At 34.6% G+C, this 27704-nt stretch overlaps 1 protein-coding gene across 1 annotated transcript in view; it reads left to right on the top strand.

Annotated features, from left to right (window-relative positions):
- LOC138705029 (protein lifeguard 2-like) overlaps positions 1-27504 on the top strand; it is a 90786-nt gene extending 63282 nt beyond the window's left edge. Inside the window, exons 7-8 of the mRNA XM_069833578.1 lie at positions 13875-14024; positions 24609-27504. Of these exons, the coding sequence (XP_069689679.1) occupies positions 13875-14024; positions 24609-24758 (300 nt within the window). The 3' untranslated portion in view covers positions 24759-27504. The remainder of the gene's footprint in view (positions 1-13874; positions 14025-24608) is intronic.
- Positions 27505-27704: the final 200 nt, after the last annotated feature.

Below are 27704 nucleotides of genomic sequence, written 5' to 3'. Positions count from 1 at the left end.
CATGTTTTGAAGCAGCATCAGAGCATGTTTCCAATAATTAAACACAATCACACTAATCAGAGATTTAGAAGAGAGAACAATGTACATCCAGAACAGTACAATTTCCCTTTGTACATGGATAATTGAGCTACGATTTTTCTATATGACAGTTATCACAAACACATTGTTTGAGCGAGGAATTCTTTCTCAACATTGTCTTCAATTTTATGTTCATAGGCTGATTAATCGAAATACTTTATTTCTGCTTAGCGACCTTTCTCTGTCCAAAAATCCTATAAGATATTAAGTTTGTTCATACGGTGAAAACTTCAAACTCTGTTTTTGACTAATAGTCACACGTTCTTACAGCATATCAAACTGTCACAAATCGATTCCTGACAGAATTGATTTGCGAATCAAGTGCAAACTAATCTCTAATCATAGTTGACACATGCGCATTAAGATAGTTTTGCCATTGTTTTCTGCACGTTATTACAACATAACCTACATGCTCTAAATATATAATCACTTGTATTTTAGTATGGTACTTTTTTTTTGTATAATTGTCATTTTTCAGGAAGGTAATACTGTATATAAGCAGGTATATTCTAAAGTTTTACCGCATAAGTTATAACCTATTATTATTTTTTATTCAATAGCTCTTAACATAAATAATTCTCTGGATACATCCTTTCAAGCTACTTTTTTTTTTTATTTATAAAATATATAGCATAGACGAAGTTAATGTTGTCATTTTAGTTCATTTTTAGAACAAAATCCTCTGTTTGTGATTATGATGAGTATACTCTTGATAGAGATTAATTGTAACAAAATTATTTTCCGGAAGTGTTTTAAAATAGAAGTTAATTTAGGCCTGTAATTGTTCTTTCAAATGTCTGGTTCAAGCACTTGTAGTGATAATGATATGGATTATATATCCAGGGGTATGAGTTAGGCTTGCTGAAATTATTTCAGAAAAGAGACAGGCCCAAAAAGAAAAAAAAAGTGCCTCCTTCAGTGTACTTTTTCTGGAGAATTGCCAAAAATATTTTTAGGACACTGTTATTAATATAAATATGTTTCTTACCTCCATTTTTATGGTATATTGAGGAATTTTGAAGTTACTAAACCATTTTTAACCTTTATTGCTTGGAATGAGCGCGCAATTATCTTTCCTCCACTTCGGTAACATGTGTCGACAGGACAGTTCAACACTATCTATACAACAAGTTAACTACTTAACGTGATATCAAGGGAAGGCGATCGTATTCTTTGTCCTTGTGTGGCGAAATTGTAGAAAATCGTTCGAATGAAAACAACATTGAATATGTAATATTCTTCTTCTTCTTCTTCTTCTTCTTCTTCTTCTTCTTCTTCTTCTTCTTCTTCTTCTTCTTCCCTTCAAGTATTAGACCATATGGCCTGTTACAATCTCACAGTTGAATTATCGTTTGAATGAAAACAATATTGAATATGTAACATTCTAAATTGTAGAAAATCATGAGCAATGATAAAAAGTAGGTCTAATAATTTCTGGTTCATAATTTGAACTGCAGCTAGAAATATTCTGTTGATAGCTGCTTCAATAAATTACATAGGAATATTGATGAGGAAAAATTGAAATTGAATAGTTTCATGTAATTTTATATAATATGTTATAATAAGTAGCTGAACTGTTTTGAAATAAAATATTTATGTAGGCTAAACTGACATAATGAAGAATGTCATACATTGTATGTTTACAAAGTGATCAATACAACAAGAAGAATACAAAAATAAATAAACAATCTGTCCGCATCTGGGAGGTGTCCTTTATTGGGAGGGAGGTTGCCAAATCTAACAGTAAATTTATAATATGCAGTATGTATCCCTTCATGCTTTAAATGAAATTACTGTAGTTTAATTCTAAGTATAGTCTACTATACTACAGTAAATTCTTTGTAACTTTGAACTATAATAGATAAGACCGAAAAGGAAAATACAGTATTGTGCCATGCGATTTTATTCTAGGTCTACAGTTATGCAGTACTGTAATTTACAGTTTTCAAATTAACCTTTACATTCAGGTGCCATGTCTCTCGAAACAGAACAACTGATTGAAGTGAAGAGAATAATCCTATTGTAATGAACAATTTACTGCTTACATTTTCAATAGATAAATTCAGTAACTGAAGTGAGAAGTCTATAATTTGCAAATTACAAGACCTACTGGTATATTATTAATCAAACTTACACAATATTTCCAATAGTCCCGCTTCTTTGAAACTCAGGCATAGTTTTGGCATTTTTAAAATGACTTCTTTTCTTTGTGTAAATATTCATTTAGCATAAGCCTATTACCTGTTGCTCTGAAGATTCTTGCTGTGAAGTCATCTATGCTAGTGAGATGTACAATTGTCTCCCATGAAAATGTCACTTTGGCACATTCCTCTTACACAAAGAAATAAAAACATTCCTCTTATTTGGTTGTTGCAAAAATACATAGGCTACTCTCTATAACTACATGAGCATATCTACTGAGAGGGATGTGAATAATAATTGATAAGTAATCGTAATTGATTCCCTCTTCCCCCTCTCTTCAACACCTTTCTCAAAACTCGAGAATACTGGGATGTTATTTGCCAGATGGAATCTGGTGCATCGGATGATCGGGATATGCGCAGTGGAAGACTTAAAAAGAAATAGGTAGTGTGAATTTATGATAACAAATATAATTAACAAATAATAAATAACAAGTACATAATTAGTTTGATGAAGTGAACATAGAAAGTATGAAGTTAAATGGAAACGAAAAAAATGATATAATAAATTAATCTGAAATACAACCATAAGTAAAGTCCAGAAGCTTCAACACTTTCAATCATATGCTTCAATACATTGCCAAATTCATAATTCAGTCTAATCGGGAAATTCACAAAACAACAGGTTGATGACCTATAAAATATTTCCCCGCTGGAACATTGTCACAACATCTCAAACAGCATATAAAACTTTAACCCCAATGTCCAGCGGTTTCCACAACCCGTATTAAATGCCCAATTAGACTTCAATGATTCCCACAAAGAAACGAACAACAGGCTCCAGATATTAACTCGTTACATCACAAGGAAAATAACCCACAATAAAACAGTCACACACCAGATCAATACACAAATAATTAATTGAAGCTTAATTCTTAAATACAATATATAAATAGTATAAATCTCTGTACTATTACCATAGCCATAATGCAGAGAGAGAAAAGAGTATATTTGTATACCAATGATACCTTAGAATTCGCGTAGCCACGTAAATATACTAGGATGGTAATACACTCGGATTTATAAATCGAATAATCTAGAATGGCAATGCTCAATTTATAAATGAAAAAAGTAAAACAAGCCGCAAGGTATACGAATTCGGTCCAACCCTTTCCACGATACAATGATAACCATGTATCACAATTCCGGCCGGGCTATCTCAGAAAATTTTGAAGACAACGTAAGCACACAATAACTCCGTATCTCTATACTCACGCAAATCAAATCCTCAAATCACTTCACTTCCTGTAACATAATATGTACCAACGCGACATAACCCACCAAACTAAAATGCCGCAATATCTGATACATAAACCAAGATATTACCACTTGCGGATATTCTCATTAACAATTCAACAAATGTATCGTGGTCAAATACAACAAATACCGAACCAGCTCGTACTGCAAAATTAACTATGCCATAATACATTGAATACAACCTTAAACATGTCGACTGCATCCATAACCGAAGTTAATTGTAGAACATAACATCCCGAAGTCAATACAAACTTGCTACATACAACTAACCAGCTGACATATAGTTCCGAGTGAACTTAACTGATCCAATATTTCTCAAAAAGACCTTCCACGTTGAGAGTGAACTCCAGAGTGAAGTGCTCTGCTACTGAACATAAACAAGAAAACTCAATTCTCTCCCCGGCATTTGTTTGAAACTGCTAGCCGGCCAATAGGAATTTTGGTAAGAAAATTAGAGAAAAAGATGGTGCCATCGGAGATATAATAATGAAATGAACTCTGTCAGCGAGATGGTCTAGTAGATGATTGACTGATGCGTCGAGCTCGGCTCACTACGTAACATATCATCCAAAACTGTAGTTTCCCTGTTGACAAAATTGCCAAGTTTTGAATTGGGCTACAAATTATTTTCTCAACATTATTATTTCACTGACTTTCACAGGGAGGGCAATCTTTTCCAGTAAACATATTTCTACCTCCCCATAAATATAAATCATATACATATACATACAGTATAAATCCTGGTTTATCTCGACCTAACACTTCACTTCAAGAAAATGCTCTTCAGTAAACAAAATTGCACAGATGTGGTTACAGTCACTTAACAAACAAATATTAGGCCTATTATGAAATTTGCCTTTCATTTACCCAGAACTTTTGAAACTCTTAATTTGATTACATGCATTAAGCATCTTCAGATTTTCTTCTAATGACAACATTATTGCTTCATTTTCCAATTAAAACTGTCGATCCTCGGGATGCTCATGAGCAACTTCTTGAGTCTTGGACTTATATTTTAGGTAGCCTGGCATTTGAGATGGCACAGCATCTTAAAATAAAATAATAATTGTATAAAACTGTCATAAAAAGTAACTGCATATAAGTTTAATTAGAGACATGTCCAGTTATTGTTCACATTTATATAACATAGTCACTTTTCTAACTCTGATTGAGGTTTTGGCTGATATGTACATCTATTATCAGGCAGTACATCTCTCTAGATGATATGTGTCACATGAAGAACAACTGTTTGTATACATTTGAAGTCTGATTGGTGTAATATGTACCTAGTCAGCGATATATGCATTGGAGGAGAAAAGGAACTGGCCACCGTACCCCATTATCTCCTGGCCTAGTTTCCTCATGAGCGATATCTTGTTGGTGTCACTTGTGGGGTCCAGACCTATCTTCGAACAGTTGACTAAACAACAACTCACCTTTCTTAAGTCTTAGACATGATAATGTTGCTTCTTTAAGCATCTTTCTGTCTTCTGGTCATACATTGACATAGTCCTTTCAGTATCTTGGGAGTCCCAAATCTTATGCTAGGAAGTGGCGTTCACACACCAATAAATGGCAAAATAAATCTTGATACTGGAAACTACCGAAATCAAATATTTTCGCGAATGAGATACTCTTGAAATAAGATAAAGACTTAACTTCATAAAAGTAAAAAAGTTAAATATTACACACAGTCAACACAAAACCTTACCTGTGAATATTATGTAGTAAGAGTGAAATGTTCCGTTTATACCTCTAACCCATATAATTCTTAAATATTTGTCTTTCGGAAATGAAAATACACAGAGTTTGTGGTTACTATCATAGTACATGCTGGTACACAATACGTAAACAGTATATTGGCTTTGTAATTCAGAATAATTGACTATGCTATTATGGAGCATAAAATCTCATCTCATACTGTCATAAAATACAACACAACCAATATACATTTAAAGTTTATATGATTACTCTTAATAATATCTTGGGAGTTGACAGCCAGGTGTGGTGTTGGACAGCTGTTTAAATGATTGCTGCTTTGATTCTGCTGTCGTAAGTCCAAACACTTATGTAGATGGCAGTGGTTCCGACCAGTTTGAAAATGCATTCGTACAGCTGAAATCACGGATGGTTTGAAATTAGTTTTGAAACCGATCGTATGCATTAGGTGAGGTTGGGACAGTTTGCAAACAGTTTCCAAACCATTACAAACTTGCTGTATGAACAAACCTAATGTTGATATCTGGGTAAAGGTCTGGATTTGTGTAATAACTGTTTCAAGAAATTCCATTACTTATATAATTTTCTAAAGTACAGTTCACCACTTGATCTCTTCATCTTTTGCACTGTATAAAATGTTTGCTTCATTTTGTGATGAATGTTTTTTCTGAATTCGAAGCTGCTTACATTATCTGTTTTTAATATGAAATAGGAACTGAAATAGCTACTTTGTTTCGGTATTTTTAATGCTTCGTTCTCTTAATTACGTTTTGCTTAGCACAACCACTTTCAAAGCATTTCGTTTGTCATCATTATTTGGGCAGAGTGTTAAAAAAATTAAACTAGATACTTAGTAGGCTCCTAGTTCACTGACAGTGACACGTCCACGTGGTCACACAAAGGCTAAACAACATAAATCCTAGATTACAAAACACTAGTACTGTTATTTTGAGCCCATGTCTACTGTTTGGCCTTAAAAATCGAATGTTAATGAAAGGTATGTGACTTCAGTATGACATCTGAAATCTTAAATATAACCTGCTTAGTCAACTGTCCGAAGACAGGTCTGAATCTCATAAGTGACACCAATAAGATATGACTCATGAGGCAACTAGGCCAGGAGACAGTGGGTAGGGTGGCCAATAAAACCTGTATAAATCAAATTTAAATAATTGCTTACAATTTTCTAGAGTTCCTTCAGTGGAGCAGCGAAATCTGGAGTGAGACAGGTGGGCAACAGGCTTGGAGCTCACATATTCTGTTTTTCTCAGCTTTGAATCCCTTGCAAGGATGCATTTTCACATATCTTCTAAAGTTTCTCCTCCCATTTCCTTCTCATTCAATTCACTCGGTATAATAAATTAATATAAGAATACAAAACCTTTGTTATAGAAACCTAACTGTACAATAAAAGCAATTTTTACTAGATTTTAAAGACAGAAAAAGATGTGATAGAGTAAGAATGCAGCTCTGACAAACGAGGAGGAGAGAGTTTGTAGCATTGACGGAAATCTGAGAGAGAAAAGCAAGTGTGCAACAAAATTGTCATGTCCTAAATATGAATTATTTCATCATTACGCATTATACAGAGTGATTTACGAACATCATGCAATACTTTAGTATGTTCTAGTATATTTTGACATCATTGTGATGAAAAATGCAATATACAGAGTGGTTCACGAAGATAATAAAATTCTCTAGGATCTGACATTGTGATGAAAAAAGTTCATATGAACATATATAATTTATTTTAAAAATTGAGTTACACCCTCCTGAATGTTAAACATAAACGTGGAAATTGTAAAAGTAAAACAATTAAAATATCTGAGAAAATGGTACTGGGTGTATAATTAAAGAACATTCAAATTATTACTCACCTGAAAAATCTGCATTAAAGCCGATTTTCAAAGAACCCACCTTCTGCAGCAATACACATAGTCATACAAGTGTGAACTGCGCACACTCATTCCCTAATTTCCATTGTTGGCCACCAGTCTCCTCAGCTCCTGGGCAGGTACATTGTACCAACTCTCCTCGCGTGTTCACTCTCACGCTATCCAGATATACACAATGTCTTTAAACCATCCCCACCAACAATAGTCCAGTGGGGTCAAATCAGAAGATCTAACTGGCCAAGGAAAGGGACTGTGCCTTATCCAACATCCTGGGAAAAGTGAGAGAGTGCGTCATCATGCTGAAAATACTGTAGTCGTCGTGTGTGCAATGGTATTTTCTCGAATAATGGATGAAATTCCTTTCGCAAAATTTGTAAGTACCTTTGTCCTGTAAGATAACTTTTGAAAATGTTTGGGTCAATTAAATTATTGTTCAACAAACCACACCACACACCACATATTACAACTGAAGTGGTGATGAAAATTACGTACCACAATCTCGTAGGGATTTTCGTCTAATAAAACATGTTAATTATGCATATTGAAAACCCTATTGCAGGTAAATTGAGCTTCATCACTAATCAAAATGAACTGATGCCATTTATCCATGCACAAAACTGCATTCATTTAGCATAGTCCTCTTGCTGAAGACATCGATGATAAGGGTACATTCCCTCATTGTTCAATTTTCTGCACACCCTACTTTGAAGAACACCCAGTCATCTGGATACGGACCTATACATTATATTTATCCCTGACCCTGATGTCACAGGACTGTGTCTCTGTGATGTCTGCTATAATGCATGTAATGAAGGTCAATCCATTCTGCTCCCAAGTCAAATTCACAAGACTCTGTGTTACCATCGCCGGCTGCTATATACTCCGCCTTCCCATTTAGCAAGCAGCCTGTGTTAAATAACGAACCTAGCGTAGTGCATGATTTTGCCACTACAGCACTGAGAGAGTGATACTGTGGACCAGGGGGTAAAGTTAAATAATTTCAGTGAGCTACTTTATTGGAATGTGAAAATTATCGAATGCGTGAAATTAACACATTGTTAAACTCTGAAAAGAAGAAGTTACATCCTATAATAATATTATTTATCAGTGAAAGTAGCAATCGGTGATGCCGCATACCGTAAGTTAACTGTTCTTTTCCCACTCTTATATTCTCCTAACACATAACAATATACTTTCGAATTGAACATATCTCATAACATCATTATATTTTAAGGGAATTGCATATAGCTTATTTTATTGTAAAAATACCTGAATATTTCCCTCTCATTACTTATAGGTTTTATGAAAATTCTACAATTGTTTATTATTGCGTCCCTTTCTGTAAAAGTGAAAGTAGGAAAGTTAGTTAGAGAGGTCTCATTCCACGAGTTCCCTAGCCAAAATGAACTTAAAGAAAAATAGCTTAAAGCAGTATCGAGCAGATTTTACTCTCAATTTTAATTCACGTTCATCAGTAGTATATAGTATGTGATCTTCATTTCCGTGAGACAGATTATCATCCTGGATTAAAAAGGAAACAGTTGCTGAAGAAAGTGATTCCTTCAGTTTTTGCGTCTTATCCGTCTTACAAAATTTCACAAAACAAACAAGAGAGAAGGCAGATAACAAAACACCCCATCTTCCCCCCTAACAATAAAAGGAAACGTAGTTCAGGCACTTCGGATGACCCTGAAGTTTTTAGAAATAATGCAGACACCGATTCTCATAAAAATCTTTGTTGTATCGGTATTCAGACATAAAGTCGTATGGATGACAAATTCCTCCAAGCACAGAAAGAGAAAAATAAATTAAAACTTAAATTGTGGCGCGCGAATAATAAGATTCGTCAGTTAGAAAGGCAATTGCAACAAACACAAGATAAATTGAAAAATTTCGATAACTACTATTACTATTTGCCTTCGCAAATAATTACAAGTAATGAAAATAACCATTCCGATGCGAGATATAGTTTCCTTTTGGAATAAATGCTTGAATTTGAGAAAACGTCACCCAGCTGAAGAGAATACACCATCGAAGAATGCACAATGTGGGAATTCATATCTCCCAAAGGATATCGGCATGTTAGGGACAAATTGCCGTCTATCCCGATATTTAGGCAACACGTGTTGTGAAACTGGAGTTACAGATTCTCGTGAAAGAAAGGTTAATCACTGAATGTCAACAACTGAATCAAGCTGAGCGAGTTTGTTCATTAATAGTCGACGAGATGGCAATAGAACAGCAACTACGGTATGACAAAGAATTGGACACATTTTTCGGGCAAAAGAACAGTTTTACTCCAGAATCAAGCAATGTAGAAAGATATGCCATGATACGCATGGAAGAAAAAGTAAATTATGATATTTTAGCTAATAATTTTCTTTGTTTTTTTTTTTTATTTGTGGCTTTTCTTCAAAATTGAAAATACCAGCTGCCTACTTTTTTTACAAAGAGGATTTGCATAAACTTACTCTTTCTGTTATAAAGGAAGTGGAAATCTGTAGAATTGACATATTACGTTTGGTTTCAGACAATCACAAAACCAATGTAAATATGATGAAACGACTTTGTAATGGCAAGTCTCTAATATCAGAAGTCGTTCATCCTAACGATCAAAACAGATCCCTGTTTGTTGCTTTTGATCAATACCACATTTTAAAAAGTGTGAGGAATACCTTCCTAGAAAAAACAATGCATGATGGTGATAAAGAAATAAGTGGACAGCATGTAAAAGATCTGTATGAGTTGCAGTCAACTCAGGTAATTAAACATGTTCCATTCCTCACTCGTAAGCATGTATGCCCTAACAACCTGGAGAAAATGAATGTAAAACGTGCAAAAAATATATTTTCTTCATCTGTAATTACAGCCCTTTAATATCTTAAAGAAAACTATGGACTAGAAAAGGCATATACTTTTAAAGAGTGCAGAGGACCAATTCACTTTATGAAAAGCATTCAGGAGTGGTTTAATATCCATGATATATGTAGCTTTAACAATTAGCTCGATAAGGACAAAGTTCATTTTTTATGTCACTGATGAAAGATTAATCTGACTAAAAATGATTTTCCAGCCTATCTTAGGAAAATGAAAAAAGAAAATGAAGAACGCGGCTCAGACTTTTTAAACAATGAGACATACAAAAAAAATACTCTATTAACTACGGCATCGACTGCGAATTGCATCAAATATCTGTTGTCAGCAGGGTTTGACTTTGTATTAACAAGATGCTTCAACAGTGATTCAGTTGAAATGTTTTTTTCAGTAAGCTAAGAAGAACTTCCGGTAATAATGATATATTGGATTCAAGGCCTGTAATATTCGCCTTGAGTAGCATACTCAAGATTACATCCCTCTCTTGTAAAAGAATTATAGCTCAACATAGCGTTATAATAGCTACAAGCGCAACCTCAACCCAAGCTCTTGTAAGTTTTCCAGATGCTGGTGCTGTAAGAAATATAGGCCTACTGGAAAAATTGAACAATGCGCCATGTAAGAATGAATACATAATATATATTGTAAAAATGCCATACTATTATAAATGCACGCTTAAATTTGTTCTTTAAATTATTGGTTACCATACCTATATTATTATTATTATTATTATTATTATTATTATTATTATTATTATTATTATTATTATTATTATTATTATTTGTAGTGGTTAGCTTGTCTGAGAGCTAATCCAGTGGGCCCGGCTACGGATTTAATTTTTCAAGCTAGCTATTGCTATTTTATTGATAACCTATTAATAAAACTTTTTATTTGTTATTAGTATTATCGTAGATAATTAAATTTTAGTCTGAATTATTTACTTTCTTAGTTTTCAGCATTAATAAAACTTGCTTCATTGGCTTACATTGGTGGATTCATAGTGAAACATGTTGTGAAGGAAGTAGTTTGTGAATCTTGTCCTGATCTGTTGCAACACACTACATTCAGTTCTGCTCTGCTGGACATAATTTTCAAGCAAGATGATTTTGACACATTATATTATCCGTCAGAGTTGTTAGTATAGTGATTAATATTATTGAGCAGTTTGTTTGCGAAGCCGTAAAATTTGTAAACAGTAAAGTGTGTGAAACATTAATACAGACAATACTTCCTGTTATGAAGAAATCAGTTGTACTAAAATCCCACCAATCTAACGATTCAATTCATATTGAAAATTTGGGACACATTATCTTGAAAACTGCAATTTCAATATTCCTGAAGAATGTTGGTATTGAAAGAACGGAACGTTTTGAGAGAGTGAAATACCTTAATTCAAAACCAATAAGCAGGAAAATCTTGCGTCTCTTCTGGCAGATTTGTGTTCCCGCGGCAACAGTCTATCACTCTGTCAGCGCCTCCATGGAGAAGGTGAGTACTAACAGCAGTTCGCATGTTTCCTTCAATTGGGAGGGCAGAGTATATAGCAGCCGGCGATGGTATTACAGAAGCGAGAATCATGTTTTTATCCAAAACTATTCAAAATCGGACACATAGGCAGATTTAAAGAGGGTAATAGAATATGTTAAAATAAATAAAATGCTCTTATGTGTTTGTAATTAAGGACATGGTTAATTAGAAAATTGCACTGAAAGTCTGCACAGTTTGGCAACAGCGTGTCACCTGCTGACATACGAAAACACACCTGCATTCGATTTGAACAGCAGAGTTTCGTCCCTTAATCACTCCACTAGAGTTGCTGGACTTCCTAATGGCAAGAAATAGTGATACACAGCCCTATACTTAGGTAGTACAGGGTGAGCAAAATAAAATTAGCCCGCAGAAAAAATATATGAAATATATGAATTTATATGTATAAGACTGATGCTGAAATGACCCTGAAAATGCATTTTGATACAACAATGGGTTGCTATCACATGTCAGCGCATGCGTATCCTTTGCATGCTCTGTCCTAAGCTTCGCTGTGTCATTGTGTTTGGGTGAGTGAGAGTAGCAGACGTGTTTAGTGGCTAGTTGAATGCAACACAAAATGGTGCTCGTGATAAAACAACGTGTGTTCATTGTCAAGTGTTATGTGAAGCACAATTCGTGGAAAAGGTGTGCGGAACTGTTTGTGCAAGAGTTTCAGACTGGACATGTTTTGGCAAAACCTCCAGCAAAGGTTGCAATGCAAGACCTGGTGGTAAAATGGCGTGAAACAGGCTCTGTAGCGAATAAAAACCGTAACTGTCTGAAAAGAGTTCAAACACCAGAAAACATTGCTCGAGTGCAGGATAGCCTGGAACGAAGTCCGACGAAATCGCAACTTACAGATTTTTGGGGCCAGTTTTATTTTGTCCACCCTGTACTATGCCCATGGGTCCAAAAAAGTTTTGCGTCCCCCATTAACTAACTTATGCAAATGTTAGACATTTATTTAGCAATCAAACTGTGGAAAGAAAGAAATAAAAAAAAAAGTGGCATGTAACAACAGTTTAACATATCCTGCTATCTAAAACAGGCATTTGTGAAGTAGGAAAATATCAAGTGAAGTACATTGAAGTACAATGTGTCCAAAATTCAGGATAAAAACACTAAATATATACTGATCACCACAAACAATATAACACAATAGTAGCAACAAAATTAATCAGTGATTGGGGCATCAAAGAATTGAGTGGTTGAATGATTTTCTTCTTACCTTGTTGTTAGCAAAGACATTAATCACATTTTCAAAGTCCAGTTTTTCAGTAAGATCATTTTCTATTGCCATTACAGCCAGAACTTCTCAGTCTGAGAAGCATGCATGTAGTTTTTCACTGTCTTTTTATCTTTTTTTTTATGTATGTGAAAATCCTTTGCAGATCAATTTTTTCTAAAAATTTTGCTACCTTCAGCTCGGCTCATGTGGCCCATGCATAATATGGGTTTGTCAGTATGTGTTAATCTTTTTATTTAATTTGCAAAAAAAAAAACCGTCCATTTTAATGAAAAACTGCGTAGGGATAAATCATTCCTTATTAGTTTCTCTAATGATGAGTAAAAATTAGTCATATGGATAGTACTTATAAAGTAAAGCAGTGTTAACATTTAGGTGAAAATTAATTTTTTCCGAGAAAAATATTCATTTGGGACTAATATGACATTAGGATTTTTTTGTGATACTTTATCCAAGGAATAAACTTTTAAAATCTGCACAATTATCTTACAACTTGTATATGAACTTTTTCTTCACAGTGATGTCAGGAATTGGATCCTAGAGTATTGCATGATCTTTGTGATTCAACCTGTATATTATTATTATTATTATTATTATTATTATTATTATTATTATTATTATTATTATTATTATTATTATTACTATCATCGTCGTCATCGTCATGATCACCATCACCATCACCACATCATCCTCATCATCGCCACTGCTATTATGAGGCTCTTAAAACCCACGGCTCCTGGTAGCTGCTATGTTCACCTTACTGACTGACTTGAAGGTTAAATGCCTTCTGCAGCTGATCTGATCTTTTGTAATCAAAGTCCCTTTTCTTTCTTCTCTCCATGTGTTTTTCATTGTGACAATACAAAAGATATCCCTGTTGCAAGAAGACAAGGGGAAGATGATGAGAATCTGTTTTTGTCGTGTGGGATATGAAGCTCTATTCACCGGCAGGCCTGGATAATGAGATTTAAGTAACAGTGATAGAGGAATTGAAAAAAACCTGGAGGAAACTTGTTCCAGCACTTTTGTAAGGTCTGGCAATTAGATATCTTTATGCAATTTGGTATGTTTCAGTGGGACATCACTGGTGCAGGAATCTATCTGTTTGTTTTCCTGCTGGTGGTAGTTCTGTTTGGAGTTGTTGCCCTGGTGGTGACAATAACAACTGGTAGCACTATCATGAATGTTGTTTATTCTGGACTCCTGGCTCTAGTTTTCTCAATGGTAAGTAAGTTTCTCTTATTACTTGATGAGATTTCATGTTTTTATGTTAATGGAAACATACATACTTAATTTATCTTTCTTGATGAAAGGGGAAATAAAATGCGATAAAAAATAAACTTATCTATATATAATTTGAACTGGTAATGGAAATTACGGGAAAATGGCTGAACAGATTTGAATGAGTGACCCATAATTTGAAGCTTGGCATCCAAGGATTTTCAGAGAAATAGTAACTTTCAGCGAAGCATTAGTTTTCCTATATAATTTTCCTATTTTCCAAAATCCATCTTTCGTCAGTTTTGAGAACTAATTGCATTTCAGAATGAAACAAACACACACTACAATAAATGATAGGCTATTACACGAAGGATTGAACCTGCAGGATTGCTGACATATTTAGAGTTCAGATGGCCATATTCTTTCACATCATAATACCAATATGTCGATCTTCATTTGTGCAATTTTTTTATAACGTATAAAAAATAATTTACAGGTTTGATTGTCTGGTCTGTGGTTTTCAGAGTACAGCTATGTATTGGATATTAATAACTACAAAGCTTAAGAATGTTTGATGACATTATTACCATTAAAAATGAAATATTATAGTTAATGCAGTTATACACATAATTCTGTATTGATGATTGAATATGACCAAGACACAAGTAATGTCGAACGGGCCGGAGTCACTCATAATAATTGATGGTGCAGAACTACAATACGTATACCTAGAACAGCTAGTCTCCTTCCACCAGAAGACAGAGAAGGAAATAAAACAAAGGATTTCTCTCGCGTGGAAGGCATTCTGGAGTCTCAAGTTCATCATACTGGAGGAAACACTCAGCAAGAAACTCAGAGTAGAAATATTGGAGACCTGCGTAACTCCTGTACTGTTATATGGGTGCCAGACATGGTCTCTTACTGCCAAACTTCGTAACAGTCTCCAAATATGCCAAAGAAAGATGCTGAGAAGGATACTAGGCTTATCACTGAGGGACAGAGTTCCAAACAAAGTGCTACAAAAGATGTCAGCAATTAAAGATCCAGCACTGCAAGCCACCAACACCAAATGGAAGTGGGGAGGCCATGTTGCACGACTTAGAGACAGAAGATAGACGCAGAAAGTCACACTATGGGATCCCCGCATTGGCAAGAGATCACTCGGAAGACCAAGACGACGATGGGCCGACCTCTTCAGTGAACGAGTAGGAAGCCATTGGTCAAGCAGAGCAAGACATAAGGAAGACTGGAAAAACCTAAGAAGACAAGTGAACAGCGACTAAAACCAGTGTGACAGAAACAAGCGAACAATACCAAACTGTGCAGAATGTGAACCAAGTGAACAATTCCACTCTTACGCGGAGTAGCTCACCGCGTGAGACAAATAGAGCTCTCCCTCTATAGGAGGAGGCCTTTGCCATTAACGGGACATTTTTAGGCTAATCATTTCATTTCATCATTTCATTTCATTTCGATATGAAAGTGAAATTTTTTGGGGTTTCATATAAGTAGATGCAGAGAAAGAATATTTTATATTAGATCTTCATTTCTATAATTTACTGAGTAACAGCTATATATATGTTACTGAAAACTATAAAACTTACGTAAGGTAACAATATTGTTATTAAAAATGAAATATTTTTATAGTTATTAATCAAGTAGTGTGGGTCTTTTCCATATATTTAATGGCAGTGTGATATAGATATTTATATGTCTGATTCTCTAATTTTCCTTGGTAGTAATTGAGTCATGCTTCGTATTTTAGCTGCGTCTTTAAACAACATCAAAATTAATTTCATATTTCTTTGGTTTAATTGATTTGATTTGTGATCGCTGCCAAACATATTTTGTTTTAGGGAAAATAACAGGCCATTTCACTTCTTGCTACCGTGATGAGTAAGTTTATTTCCCGCAACCAGCAACGAATGTAACACTGAAACTGCTAACGGTTTACGATGAACAATTTTATTTAGGGCGCATATAAGATTCTACAACTCTGACATATCATTCGCCTCATTTTCCGCATCTCAGCAATAGATTCCTCACAACAGCCTATATTATTGAAAATATACGGGATAACATTCATTGTTACAAAAATTAATCTGGCAGTTTTTGGTAGATCAGTATTGTCTGGATGAAGCACAAAAATTACAATTCCTAAGAAAAGACCAAATATAGTATTTTAAAAATCAGAATAATGTGACAATGTATTTCAAATTTTTATACACTGTGAAATGAAGCTGTGTTGAATGCAGCAGATCGCAATCAATATTTTCAGTAAGTCTGGTTTATGGTAGGGATCATCTTCTTTTTCAATTTTACAAAGACACGCACTGCAAACATGATTTCTTTTTTTCATTTGTAGCTTTCTCCTGTGTAAATGTTCGTTGTCACCCATATTTTTGGAAACTTTTGAATGTTTTAGTATTGTACCAATGTCTTGTCTTCTAACATCATTGGCCTGGGTGGTGCAATCGTTAGAGTGCTGGCCTTCTGTGGCTGAGGTATTGGGTTTGATTCCGTCCCAGGTCGATGAAATTAACCCTTTAATGCTGGAGTAAAAAATTACCGAATATGTTTCCACCATAAGAATTAAGTTTCTAGCTGTCTGTCAATGATGTTCACAAAATATTTTGTTCGTATGTTACTATGTTTGGTCGTTTCCAGGATCTTTGAGTATACCAAAAGAAGAAATTAAACCAAAGGTCCCAGGTTCGATATCCGGCCCCGGAACAATTTTTCCCTCGAAATTATTCAAATCAACTTCACAGGGAGTTATACCTGAAAGTTTGATTTGCATAATACACGTCACTGTTCGGTAACAGAAAACCACAATTTAAGTCACACAGAGTTAGTATGCACTCAAGGTTGGTTGCTTGATGGTTGTCAGCCCACTTTGAGGTCTGTGGATATAGAGGGAAAAATTAGATCGGTGTCTGCTAGAGTTCCCAGGTAGCTCAGTTGGGAGAGCGTTGGTACGTTAAACCAAAGGTCCCGGTTTCGATACCCGGCTCCGGAACAATTTTTCCCTCGAAATTATTCAAATCAACTTCAAAGGGAGTTATACCCGAAAGTTTGAATTGCCTACCAACAAACAGTGTTGACAGTGAACATGTTTTATCACAGTATGATGCTCTTGTTTCAGACAGACTATGTAATTTGAAGGAGGAAAAGTGCTGAACTGTTCACAATGTTATATTTTGAAAGGTAGAATCCACAGTTTTTCCTTTGCAAAAAAAAAAAAGCGAATTTGGAAAAAGTAGATCCTAATTTCATAAAAAGAGATGCGAAATTTTCAGGTCCCTAATTATTATTTTTTGCAAAATCATTGTCTTATTATATTTAATTAAGAAAGAATTATACACATTTATAGCATATTGTATTGTGTTATAAAATTTGTATATGATAACATAACAGTGCAAATGTAGCCCAACTAACCTCAGTGTTTATTACAAATAAAATAAAGAAGCTTTAATAGAAACTAATATGACGCAGTACTGTAGTAATTTCCTTTATTTAGCAGAAGGAATGATCAAACCATTGCTATGTTTTATAGTATTTATAAACTACTGCACTCACATCTGACTATCTGACTATAACAGCTGCTGTAGTTCGAATTGCATTATGGTCTAAGATTTTTGGAAACGAAACTAGTTCCAAAACAATATATAGTAAAACTCCGATAAGACGCTGTTGAAGGGACCGGATGTAAAACACATATTAACCGGGACTGCGTATTAGGCGGGTATACTAATTTTGACTTATACACAGTATCTATTAGAATTTTTCTTTATTGAAATACATGATTCATGAAAGGTAATATAGTGTTACTCCATTATGTAATTACTGTACTGTACGTCAAGGACATTTACAATATGTACGATACTTAATTCTTTCGAAAGAAAAAAAAATCATTTATAGTTGTTTGTGTGTTCAAGTCCTCATGTTTACCACACATCAGTTTCTGCGTTTACATCCTCCTGACGTCGCAGGTGTAGTGATTGATTCGCGATTTTTTATTATCGTCCTTAATGTCGATGATGGGATTCCTAATGAATCAGAGAGTTGTTTCCGAGTAAGAGTACTGTTCTCATCTTACTTTCGTAAGATTTCCAATTTTTCTGACACAGAAAGGGCTTTTCGTTTAAGACTCATTGTAATCACATTCACAGCACTTCAATACACTAAAGGACAAGAAACTGATCAGCAAAAATTTCCAGAATTTTATTACGGCCGAGTGAGGAATGCTGTTTGAGAGAGAGGGTTAGCAAGAAAGTGAGGTAACTGTATGTAGGCTTTAACCACGCAGATACGGAGTCGAGTAAGAGACCGTAACAAGAGGGTGGGGTATACTAAGGTATGAAGTATGAAGGTTTAAATGCGCAGGTAAAGGGTCTAATACCAATGCTTTTCAGGTTAATGGCACCAGTGAATTCAATGACCAAGATGTTTCATTGCTGTTACAGTACATTGCTGAAAATTACATAGAAAATATTCCAGAAAAACGGGTTATTTTATAAAGGCGTTATATGTGAAATGTATTTTTTTTTATTGGGTTATTTTACGACGCTGTATCAACATCTAGGAATATATGAAATGTACAGGGACTGGACAAAAAAAGTGTATTACACGGGATAGCATAATAAGCGGGTGCGTCTTATCGAGGTTTTACTGTAATATTTTGGTGATTATTAACGTTGTTAGACGCTTGCTGTTATTTCAGAACTGTCCTTTGGAACTACAGGGGAAGATGAGTACAGAGTGAGAAGAAAGAGTGGTGAACAGTTAACATTACAATAACAGTGCAATACTTGTAATACTAGTAAGTGGAAATAATGTTTCCACTTACTAGTAGTACAAGTATTGCACGTGTTGTCATAACATTATCTATTATTCACCCTTTCTTCTCAGTCCGTACTCGTCTTCTCCTGAGTCACTGACTACAATACTTTCTTGGAACAGGAGCACTGAGAAAAGTTCCAGAAAGAGAACGACTTTTTCCAACACTGTGGTGTGAAAATGTTGAAATCTGACTTCATACGTTCAAGCCATGAAATCGTGAATGAAATTCCTCCCGAAGGAGATGATGACTGTTGAGATATACTACTTCTATTCAACATTGCAGCTAGCTTATACCAAGAGTTGCTACTGAATGGGAGATAGGGTTGCATAATGTCGAGGTTGAGGTAATGTCCACTTGCTCTACATGGGAGCAGCGTTGAGTGCTCATGCCTGCTTTCAGCTGAGTTGATGATCACTGCCCTAAATGAACTAAAGGCTGGGATTCGTGGCAACATTGCATTGATCAACCAGAATTCTCGTCATGCAGCTTCAAAACCATCATTGTTTTTACTGCGAATTCACAATGCTCTTCTATCCACTGCCTCATGGCAACTGAAATGGCAATGCTTAAGGAACAGTATGGCAGTATCAGAGTCTTATCAACTTTGGTATGATTTTATGTTAATCATTCTCGTTACACCACTCTGTATATACTGGAGCATGTCTTTGTCAGCACTGCTCAGGAGGTATATCCTGATAGGAATTTTGAATTCCAACAGGATCTCTTATAAATGAATTTGTACATGGTGGACTATTGAATTGCACCTGTTTGAGTCCTTCATCGACCGTCACTTTAGTGTTGGACATAAAACATGGATAATTGCTATGCAGCCATCAATGCGATCAGAATTAGAAAGAAAGCAAAATTGTTGTTTTCTAATGCCAGGCAATGAAGTCATTTGACCTCTTGCACTCCAGTATTTTTCAAAGATAGCAAAGAAAGCAAAGTACATGATTGTGTCTGCACATAGATTTTGTATGCAGCAGAATGAAGAATTAAGTTCATTTATTATTAGGGACCAGATTTTTATGTAATTACATATTATATTCCTTTCAACCTAACCGTATATAAATAACAGATCTTTGCGAATCTTGTAATCACCATTAATATATTAAAATTTGATAGTACATATTTTTACATATTTACCCTACATTACATATTATGGCTTGGTATTACATAAATCTACATATTTAGGGGTTTTATTCATTTTTACTTCTCTAAAAGGAAAAAAAAAAAAACCTTTTGCTGGGGAAGTTTACAATTTGAAATACATAGATTTAAAAAACCTTTTTACCTATCCAAGAAAGGATATATTTCGGGACGAAACATAACGTTCTTAGTTCCAGAAAGTAATAGAGGCACTCACCCCATACTGCCCACTGTAAATATGATTGAACAAAAGGCAACCTTTCTCATCCAACTACCTTGTATTGTAAAAATCACTCAGAAAGTAGCATTGCCTTCATGCGGTGGAGTGGAACGAGAACGACATGATTTGTCTCGAACTATAATTGTTCTCCATACGTCTTAACAAGCCATTCCCATGCAATTTGCAACCTTACCCCCTCTTCTTAATCCTTCCAGGGAAAACCCGTGTCAAGTCTGACATGATCTGCAATAAACTAGCCGACTTTTGAAAAGAAGCTGGAGTAAAGGAACAAACTGGAAAGATGCTCAAAGATTAAAATAAATAGCTTTTCAGGTTATTGCATGACCTCTTTACTTTAAATTTAGTAGACCTATACGGAAATGAGATTTTCCGAGCAATTAGAAAGTATGGTTCTCGGCTGGTATAATGCTATCCTTCTGAATGAGACAGGAATGTCACTTTTCAAACAACAGTTTGTAAATGCCTATAGTTTGAGGTTTTAGTAGGTAGTACTTTGTTTCTTACAGGGAGCACCTAAATGCATGTGTCCCACATCTCCTCTTATTTTCTCCTAATCCAGTAAAGCGAAACAGTGCTTGCAGTTCTGTTATGTCATTCATTTCACTCAGTTCTCTAGTTTTTAGTAGTTACAGTATAAAGTGCAAGTGAGTTTATCTACTGCTTTTAACTAACTAAAATGGCCCCTGTATCTTCAACCCTAACGACAAATATAAAATCATGGATTGGGATGGACGAAGCTTTCACTACAGATGGAAAAATAGTAATGTGTCAAGTGTGCGGTAAAAAAGTTGGGTGCTCTATGAAATCACAACTGGAGAGTCTTACCTAGCTTATACCTGCCAGATATTGAGATTAAATATTTTCCCGATCTTACATATTTTGGCGCATATTCAGCTTATTTTTCTTACATAAATATGTACATATTTCACACCTTGATATTACATAAAAATCCGGTCCCTATTTATTATTAAATTTGCAATAAAGAGACATTGTGATAAAATCATTTTACTTTCGCTCCAACATTAAAAACGATAAAATCTACATAAAAATAAAAAAGAATGTGGTTATTACTCTTTGAGAGTTGTGAGGGAGATTTTGAGTCTGCACCTGTGTGTTGAGAATTGCTGCGATGTTTCTGAAGTACTTACTATTTTCATCCTCATGATTATAGTGGAATCTCACTACTGGTAATATATATGTTTTTGTAGGGACAAAGGTATTTTAAACTTCATAAACGCTAAAACGTACTAAAGGTTTAGCTCAGGCCTGCAGAACTCGTTAAGTAGGGGAAATATGACGTCAGCATTACTCCACTTCTATTGGGGATGATCGACTTCCGCATAGAGTTATTTACAATCTCTGGCCGATCAGTGGTGGCATGTAATTTTCAAAAGGATTGTAATAAATTGATTGTTTTTATAATGCGTTATCTCATTTCAAGCTTTACAATTATGCTAGATTGCCTGTCGGTAGTTTCTTTGAGATTTCTTTGCACCTAACCTGTTTTAGATTTTCGAAAACTTTCCTCCTATCATCACCTACGGAAACATAAATTTATAACATTTAAGTAATGAACCTTGAAAGTCACTATTAATTTCAATTCAAAATGAACACAACGAGTGACGTCCGTAATTTTACAATATATAAATAAATAATCAATATACAGTTCGTAACAATGAACTTACCCGAAAGTTTGTGCATTCCATAATTCTTAATATGGACTTTGTTGGAATGTGGTTTAATATTGAAATGACGAGTAGAAATAAATTGGATGGGACACAGTAAACAAGCAATTATTTCGTCTTCAACAACAAAATAATCATATTCCCATTTCCTTTGGAAGTAGTATTCCTTCACGGGTCTAGATTTTGCCATGTTCCAGTTCTCTTTAAACTGCAGTACGCATACTATTTGTTTGTTTGTTTATTTACTTACTTATTTTCTTAATTACTTACTTAATTACTTTATTTATTTACTTATTTATTTATTTACTTATTTACTTTTTATTTATTTATTTATTCATTCATTCATTTATTTGGCTGGAGTGCGTTACAATGTTGAATGACAGCATTGACATCCGGTCATATAGCTATCACTCACTTATCAACATACAATTTATTTATCGTCATATTATTAGTAAAACCAGTTAAGACCAGTATTACAAGTTTTGTAAAAGCAGGAATTAAAATTTTATTAATGCACGAAAAATCATAATAAATTCTTCAAATCAAGTAATTGGTTTGTTGCCTGCATGCACATTTCGGACTTATTTCATTTTAGTAGAATACAGAGAACGGAAAGACAAGTCAGAGACTGTACTTAACTTATTTTACACAAAAAGTGGATTTAATGAGCTTTACTAGTAATAAGACGATATATACATAGAGAGACCTTCTTACATTATATGCACACATATATATTAAAATTTATTTTACATGTCTTTTAATTGATTTATTTCCCTCATTCATTTTTCTCTTACTTTCTAAAGGTATGTTCGTAAGGATTTTATTATCTGTTCATTTGTAATTCTTGATAGCATATTGTATACCTGCCACCGCGAGATGCAGCCGCGCGTAATTAGAACATCATAACCACACTGGTAGAAAAGGTGGGTGGGGTAAGAAAGGGGAGGAAAACAGTCACTCTGAGGAGCTACAGTTAGTTCTTCAGGTCTGGTTTAGCTTATATTTAGTAGAACTGGGACTAGAATTTCAGTAAATAGACGTCCTGTACAAGAAAGAGTGGTGATGAGAACATGCTGCCTAGGTTTCACTTTAGATCATAGTTCCGACACTGTGAAGGAATTAAACTTCATCAATCGTTAGAAAACCGAAACTTTTCACATGTCTTCTTATTTTTTTAATTCGTATTGAATTCACATTACAGGCTAACGACGACATCTCTGACATTTTTATGCAAGAAGTACATACGATGCGTGTTTTTAAGTAAGTTCCAAAAGGATGTAGTAAGTAAAAGGGAAGATATTTACAAACCATTTTTGTTGCATTGTATTCCCCACACTTCAATTACTTCTCAACATAATGTCCACCATTATTGAGGCATTTATCCAGTCGTGGCATAAGTCCTTTCTATCCCCTCATTGTAGAATTCGCCCGCCTACGATGCAAACCACTCCCGCACTGCTGTTTTCACTTCATCGTCGCCACCGAGGAACTTCTTGAGGTGCAGGAAGAGATGAAAGTCACTCGAAACCAAATCCGGGCTGTAGGGGGGGATGGTCAATTTGTTCCCAGCCAAATTTCGAGATGAGATTTTGGGTGTCACAAGCTGTGTGTGGCCGAGCGTTGTCATGAAGCAACACAACTCCGTCGGTCAGCATCCCACATCTCTTGTTCTGAATTGTGCGACGAAGCTTCTTCAAGGTCTGACAATAGGTTTCTCTATTAATGGTTTCACCCTGAGGCAAGAATTCGATGAATAGGACTCCTTTTCTGTCCCAAAAACAGTGCACATGATCTTGTGTGTTGGCATGGTTTGTTTGAATTTCTTTTTCCTTGGCGATGCAGTGTGCCTCCATTCCATGGACTGTTGCTTCGATTCAGGTGTCATGTGAGACACCCAAGTCTCGTCACTTGTCACAATATGGTCAAGAAACTCATCGCCTTCCTCATTGTAACGTGTGAGAAAGCTCAATGCACTGGAAGCTCGTTTGGTTTTGTGTTCCTCAGTGAGCATCTTGGGTACCCTTCGTGAGCACAATTTTCTATATCGTAATCGATCTGTCACAATTTTGTAGAGATCACTCCACGACATTTGTGGAAAATTCAAGGAAAGCGAAGAAATTGTGAACCTCCTGCCCTCATGAATTTTTTCATCGACAACACGCACCAAATCGTCATTGATCAAAGATGGCCGACCGGTATGCTGCTCATTATGCACAGAGACGCGGCCCTTGTTGAATTTCCTAACTCATCTCCTGACCATTCCATCACTAATGGCATCATCACCATACACCTCACAAAGTTGACGATGAATGTCAGCTGGTTTGATGTTTCTCGCATTCAAGAAACGGATAACAGACCGCATCTCACAGTCGGCGGGGTGCTCGAACACTTTAAACATTTAAACTGATCACAACTAACCATACACACGGACTGAAGCTCTGAAACTGCATGCAAAGCTTGCCTGAGGACTGAAGAAGAAAACACGCATGCGCAAAATAACGATTGCAGCGATGTGACGGATATAATTGAAAACGGAACTTACTTTAAGAACATTCCTTGTACGTCATCTTTGTGTGTGTTGATCTGTATGTCCAAATGTAATAACTAGCTAGTATTGAGTGATACTGTTCTGCAAGTAGACCAATGTATTCTGTCGTCTTTTGTTTCAGTATCTAGTGTATGATACTCAGCAAATCATCGGTAATCGCAAAGTGCAGCTTTCTGCTGAGGAACACATTTTTGGTGCCCTGCAACTCTACATGGATATCATTTATTTGTACCTAGCTGTTCTCTCGCTAAGCAGCAACTCGTGCAAGTAACCAAATGTCTCAAGTTAACAAATAGATCTGCTTGAAACCAAAGTATCATGCAACCTGATATTAGTATTTGGAATGGAATTAAAAATTCTTTTGCTCTTCTTTGTAACAGTTCTCATATTGAATAAGGGAAAATGCTTGCATTTGTGCAAGGTGGCATATTGTGCATGATTTACTCAATTTCAACATTTTTTCTCTTGAATGATAAGATCTCGTAATTACTCAATTTTTTATGACTACTTAAACTTGTTGTGAGGAGTAAAGGAAAATAATGTGTTGTGGCTTTTCATGTACTTCATACATATACATCAAATTAATTTATGGAGTTGGTAGTAGTGAAATAAATCTCCAATATTGTTCTGACAAATTTTACGGAACCTTATTTCTTATATAGTTGTTAATATTACTTAATTTATGTATTTAAGAAAATATTTTTATATTTTTTGTATATTCATTTATGTGACGAGAAGTACATGAGGGCAATATTTTTTTGCATTAGAATCTCAGAAATCTAGCAGGTAGAGGGCGAATGTTAAGTGATTGATTATTATCAAACTTTCAGTTTTGATTTTAAAATTTGCGCTTAGTTTATAATTGTTCAGTCAAAATAAAAAATAGAATTCACGTGTGTGACAGTTTATTATTGACTTCTTTTTGAGGATTACTACAATTACTTTGCTAATTTTACACATCCTTATATTTTTTTACTTTGTTTCGTACTCACTTTGTCATAGACTTCCGTAATCTCACTTCACGTTAGTCTGCAGATAGATCTGTCTTTAAAGCAAGTAAATTTATAAGCAAGACACAGCTCGTCAGTGAAAATTTTATTGCATGAGAGCTATCGTACAGAAGTAAAATTGTAAGATGTTAACTTGTATAATATCAAAGTGCATAATGGTATCCTTCAGCTGTGTAAATGTGTCATTGTTATTATTCATATTTTAAATTCATATCTTTATTTATTAAGTATTTTGTTTTATGTAAACATTTGCTTTGTAATAGATGTTTCTCAATTGTTGGGTTAAAAAATTACTAAAGATGGGATTGTTCGACATTGCAATCCAGAACTATGGCATATCTCTTGAAATATAACAAGTTTTGCCTCTTACTAGCTACTCAGCTGAAAACTGAATATGAGAGAAAAAAGATACTATAAAGGCATAATGGTTACACGAGGTAACATGAGATATGAATTTAATCACTTGAACTGTTATCCAGAATCTTTGACACGATTTTGTGAGAAGAGAAGAAAAGACAAAGGTCTGTCTTTTTGTAAATGTAAAAATAATGATGCTCTTTGTAACAGATTTCAGCCATCTTGTAAGACTGTAACATAGACATAAACTAAATACAGAAACTATGAAAGTCTTAATACAGTTTAATATACTTGTTAGATAAAACTGTACAATGTATTCAAGAAGTGATGAGTTTTGAGCTTTTTATGTCAGGTTTTAAAGATGAGATAAAGATATATATATATATATATATATATATATATAGACAAACACACACACACATAAGAAACGTGTTTTAACTCCTAATCTGGACAAGCAATAAAGTAGCAGATTGCACTAATGTCCACTTTGTGTATCTTTTTAAAATAAGTGTAAATACAATATTATTCTAAATTCAGAGTGAGTTTAATATTAGATAAAACGTTTGTTCTCGAATTGTTGAGTTGTTACATTATTATGTAAGTGGATACTTGTATATTAAGTAACATGTTAAAAAGGACCAATACATTTGTAACAGTAACAACTTTGCCTTACAGATTGTAATAGAAGACTTTTCGTCTGAATGTCGCCTGGATATTCATTTCGTTACACTTTAGATAATTAGTTTCATCAGTTAGTTCAAGTATAACATAATTAAAAATGACATTTCTTTCATTTTGAAACTCGTTCACAATTTGCTATGTACTTCTCAAAAATGATAGTGAAAAGAAAAGTAGTAGGTTGTCTTTCAAAACATTTAAATAGCTATTAATTGAGAAATATACTGGAAATTAATGTTATTTACAATTGTGTCTTTAAAAAATACACCTCAGTTTTATACTTCTTTTGAGAAGAATGGAAAAAATAGTGTAAATTGAGTGAAATTGTTTTTGTGTGCATGCGTGCACACATCTGAATGGACAGTATTATGTAAATGATAAGGAAACTTAATTTTCGGGATTGTGAAAGTGGCTTTGACTGTACTTAACCTATAGTGATTTTAGCGTTTATTTAATACTGTACTCGTATAAGTGTTATGCCAGTTTATAAGTTAAACGTGTACATTCCTAGTACAGTAAAACCTCGTTATACCATGCGTTGGTATAGGTACCATGGAATCTGATATACCACAATTGCATTCATGTCCCCTAATATTTAAGGAATTTATGTACAGACCCAGAAACAAAATTTGGGCCACCTGGATTTTTCAAGTTCCAGTTATAACATACTGTGCATCAGAGTGCTGCACTGGAGTTAAATCGCTCGCTTGAACTCGGTCAAATGTCGCACCCTCAAGTGAGATAAGATCGTTCGTGATACACTCGTAATAAATAGAAGCACAGTACAAGGTCATCTCACCAACATGTCTTATCTTGTATGGAAGGTGACAGATAAGGTACACATGTTTTGCTCACACGGTAAAAATAAGACTTTATTTTCTGCGTTTATGACAAATGTATAATGGAACGTACCAAAACAGTAACATGAAGTAATAAATAAAATAGTGTGAAAAACTTCGATATACAGTTATTATTGCTAATTAATAATTATTCAGTATTTGATTTACCACATATATAATATGATAGGTCCATAGATAGTCTTCCGCCTATATACTGCGACAATGTAGAAACGTTTTACAAATTATTATTGATATAGCAGTACATTAATAACAATATTAGTACAGAGATAACGTCACAGAAAATATAATAAAACGAATAATCATGCTGCACAA

This window comes from Periplaneta americana, chromosome 8 (assembly GCF_040183065.1).
Source record: "Periplaneta americana isolate PAMFEO1 chromosome 8, P.americana_PAMFEO1_priV1, whole genome shotgun sequence".
In the NCBI taxonomy this organism is placed as follows: Eukaryota; Metazoa; Arthropoda; class Insecta; order Blattodea; family Blattidae; genus Periplaneta; species Periplaneta americana.
The sequence above is the reverse complement of the archived record's forward strand: the minus strand, read 5'-3'. Positions and strand labels throughout refer to the sequence as shown.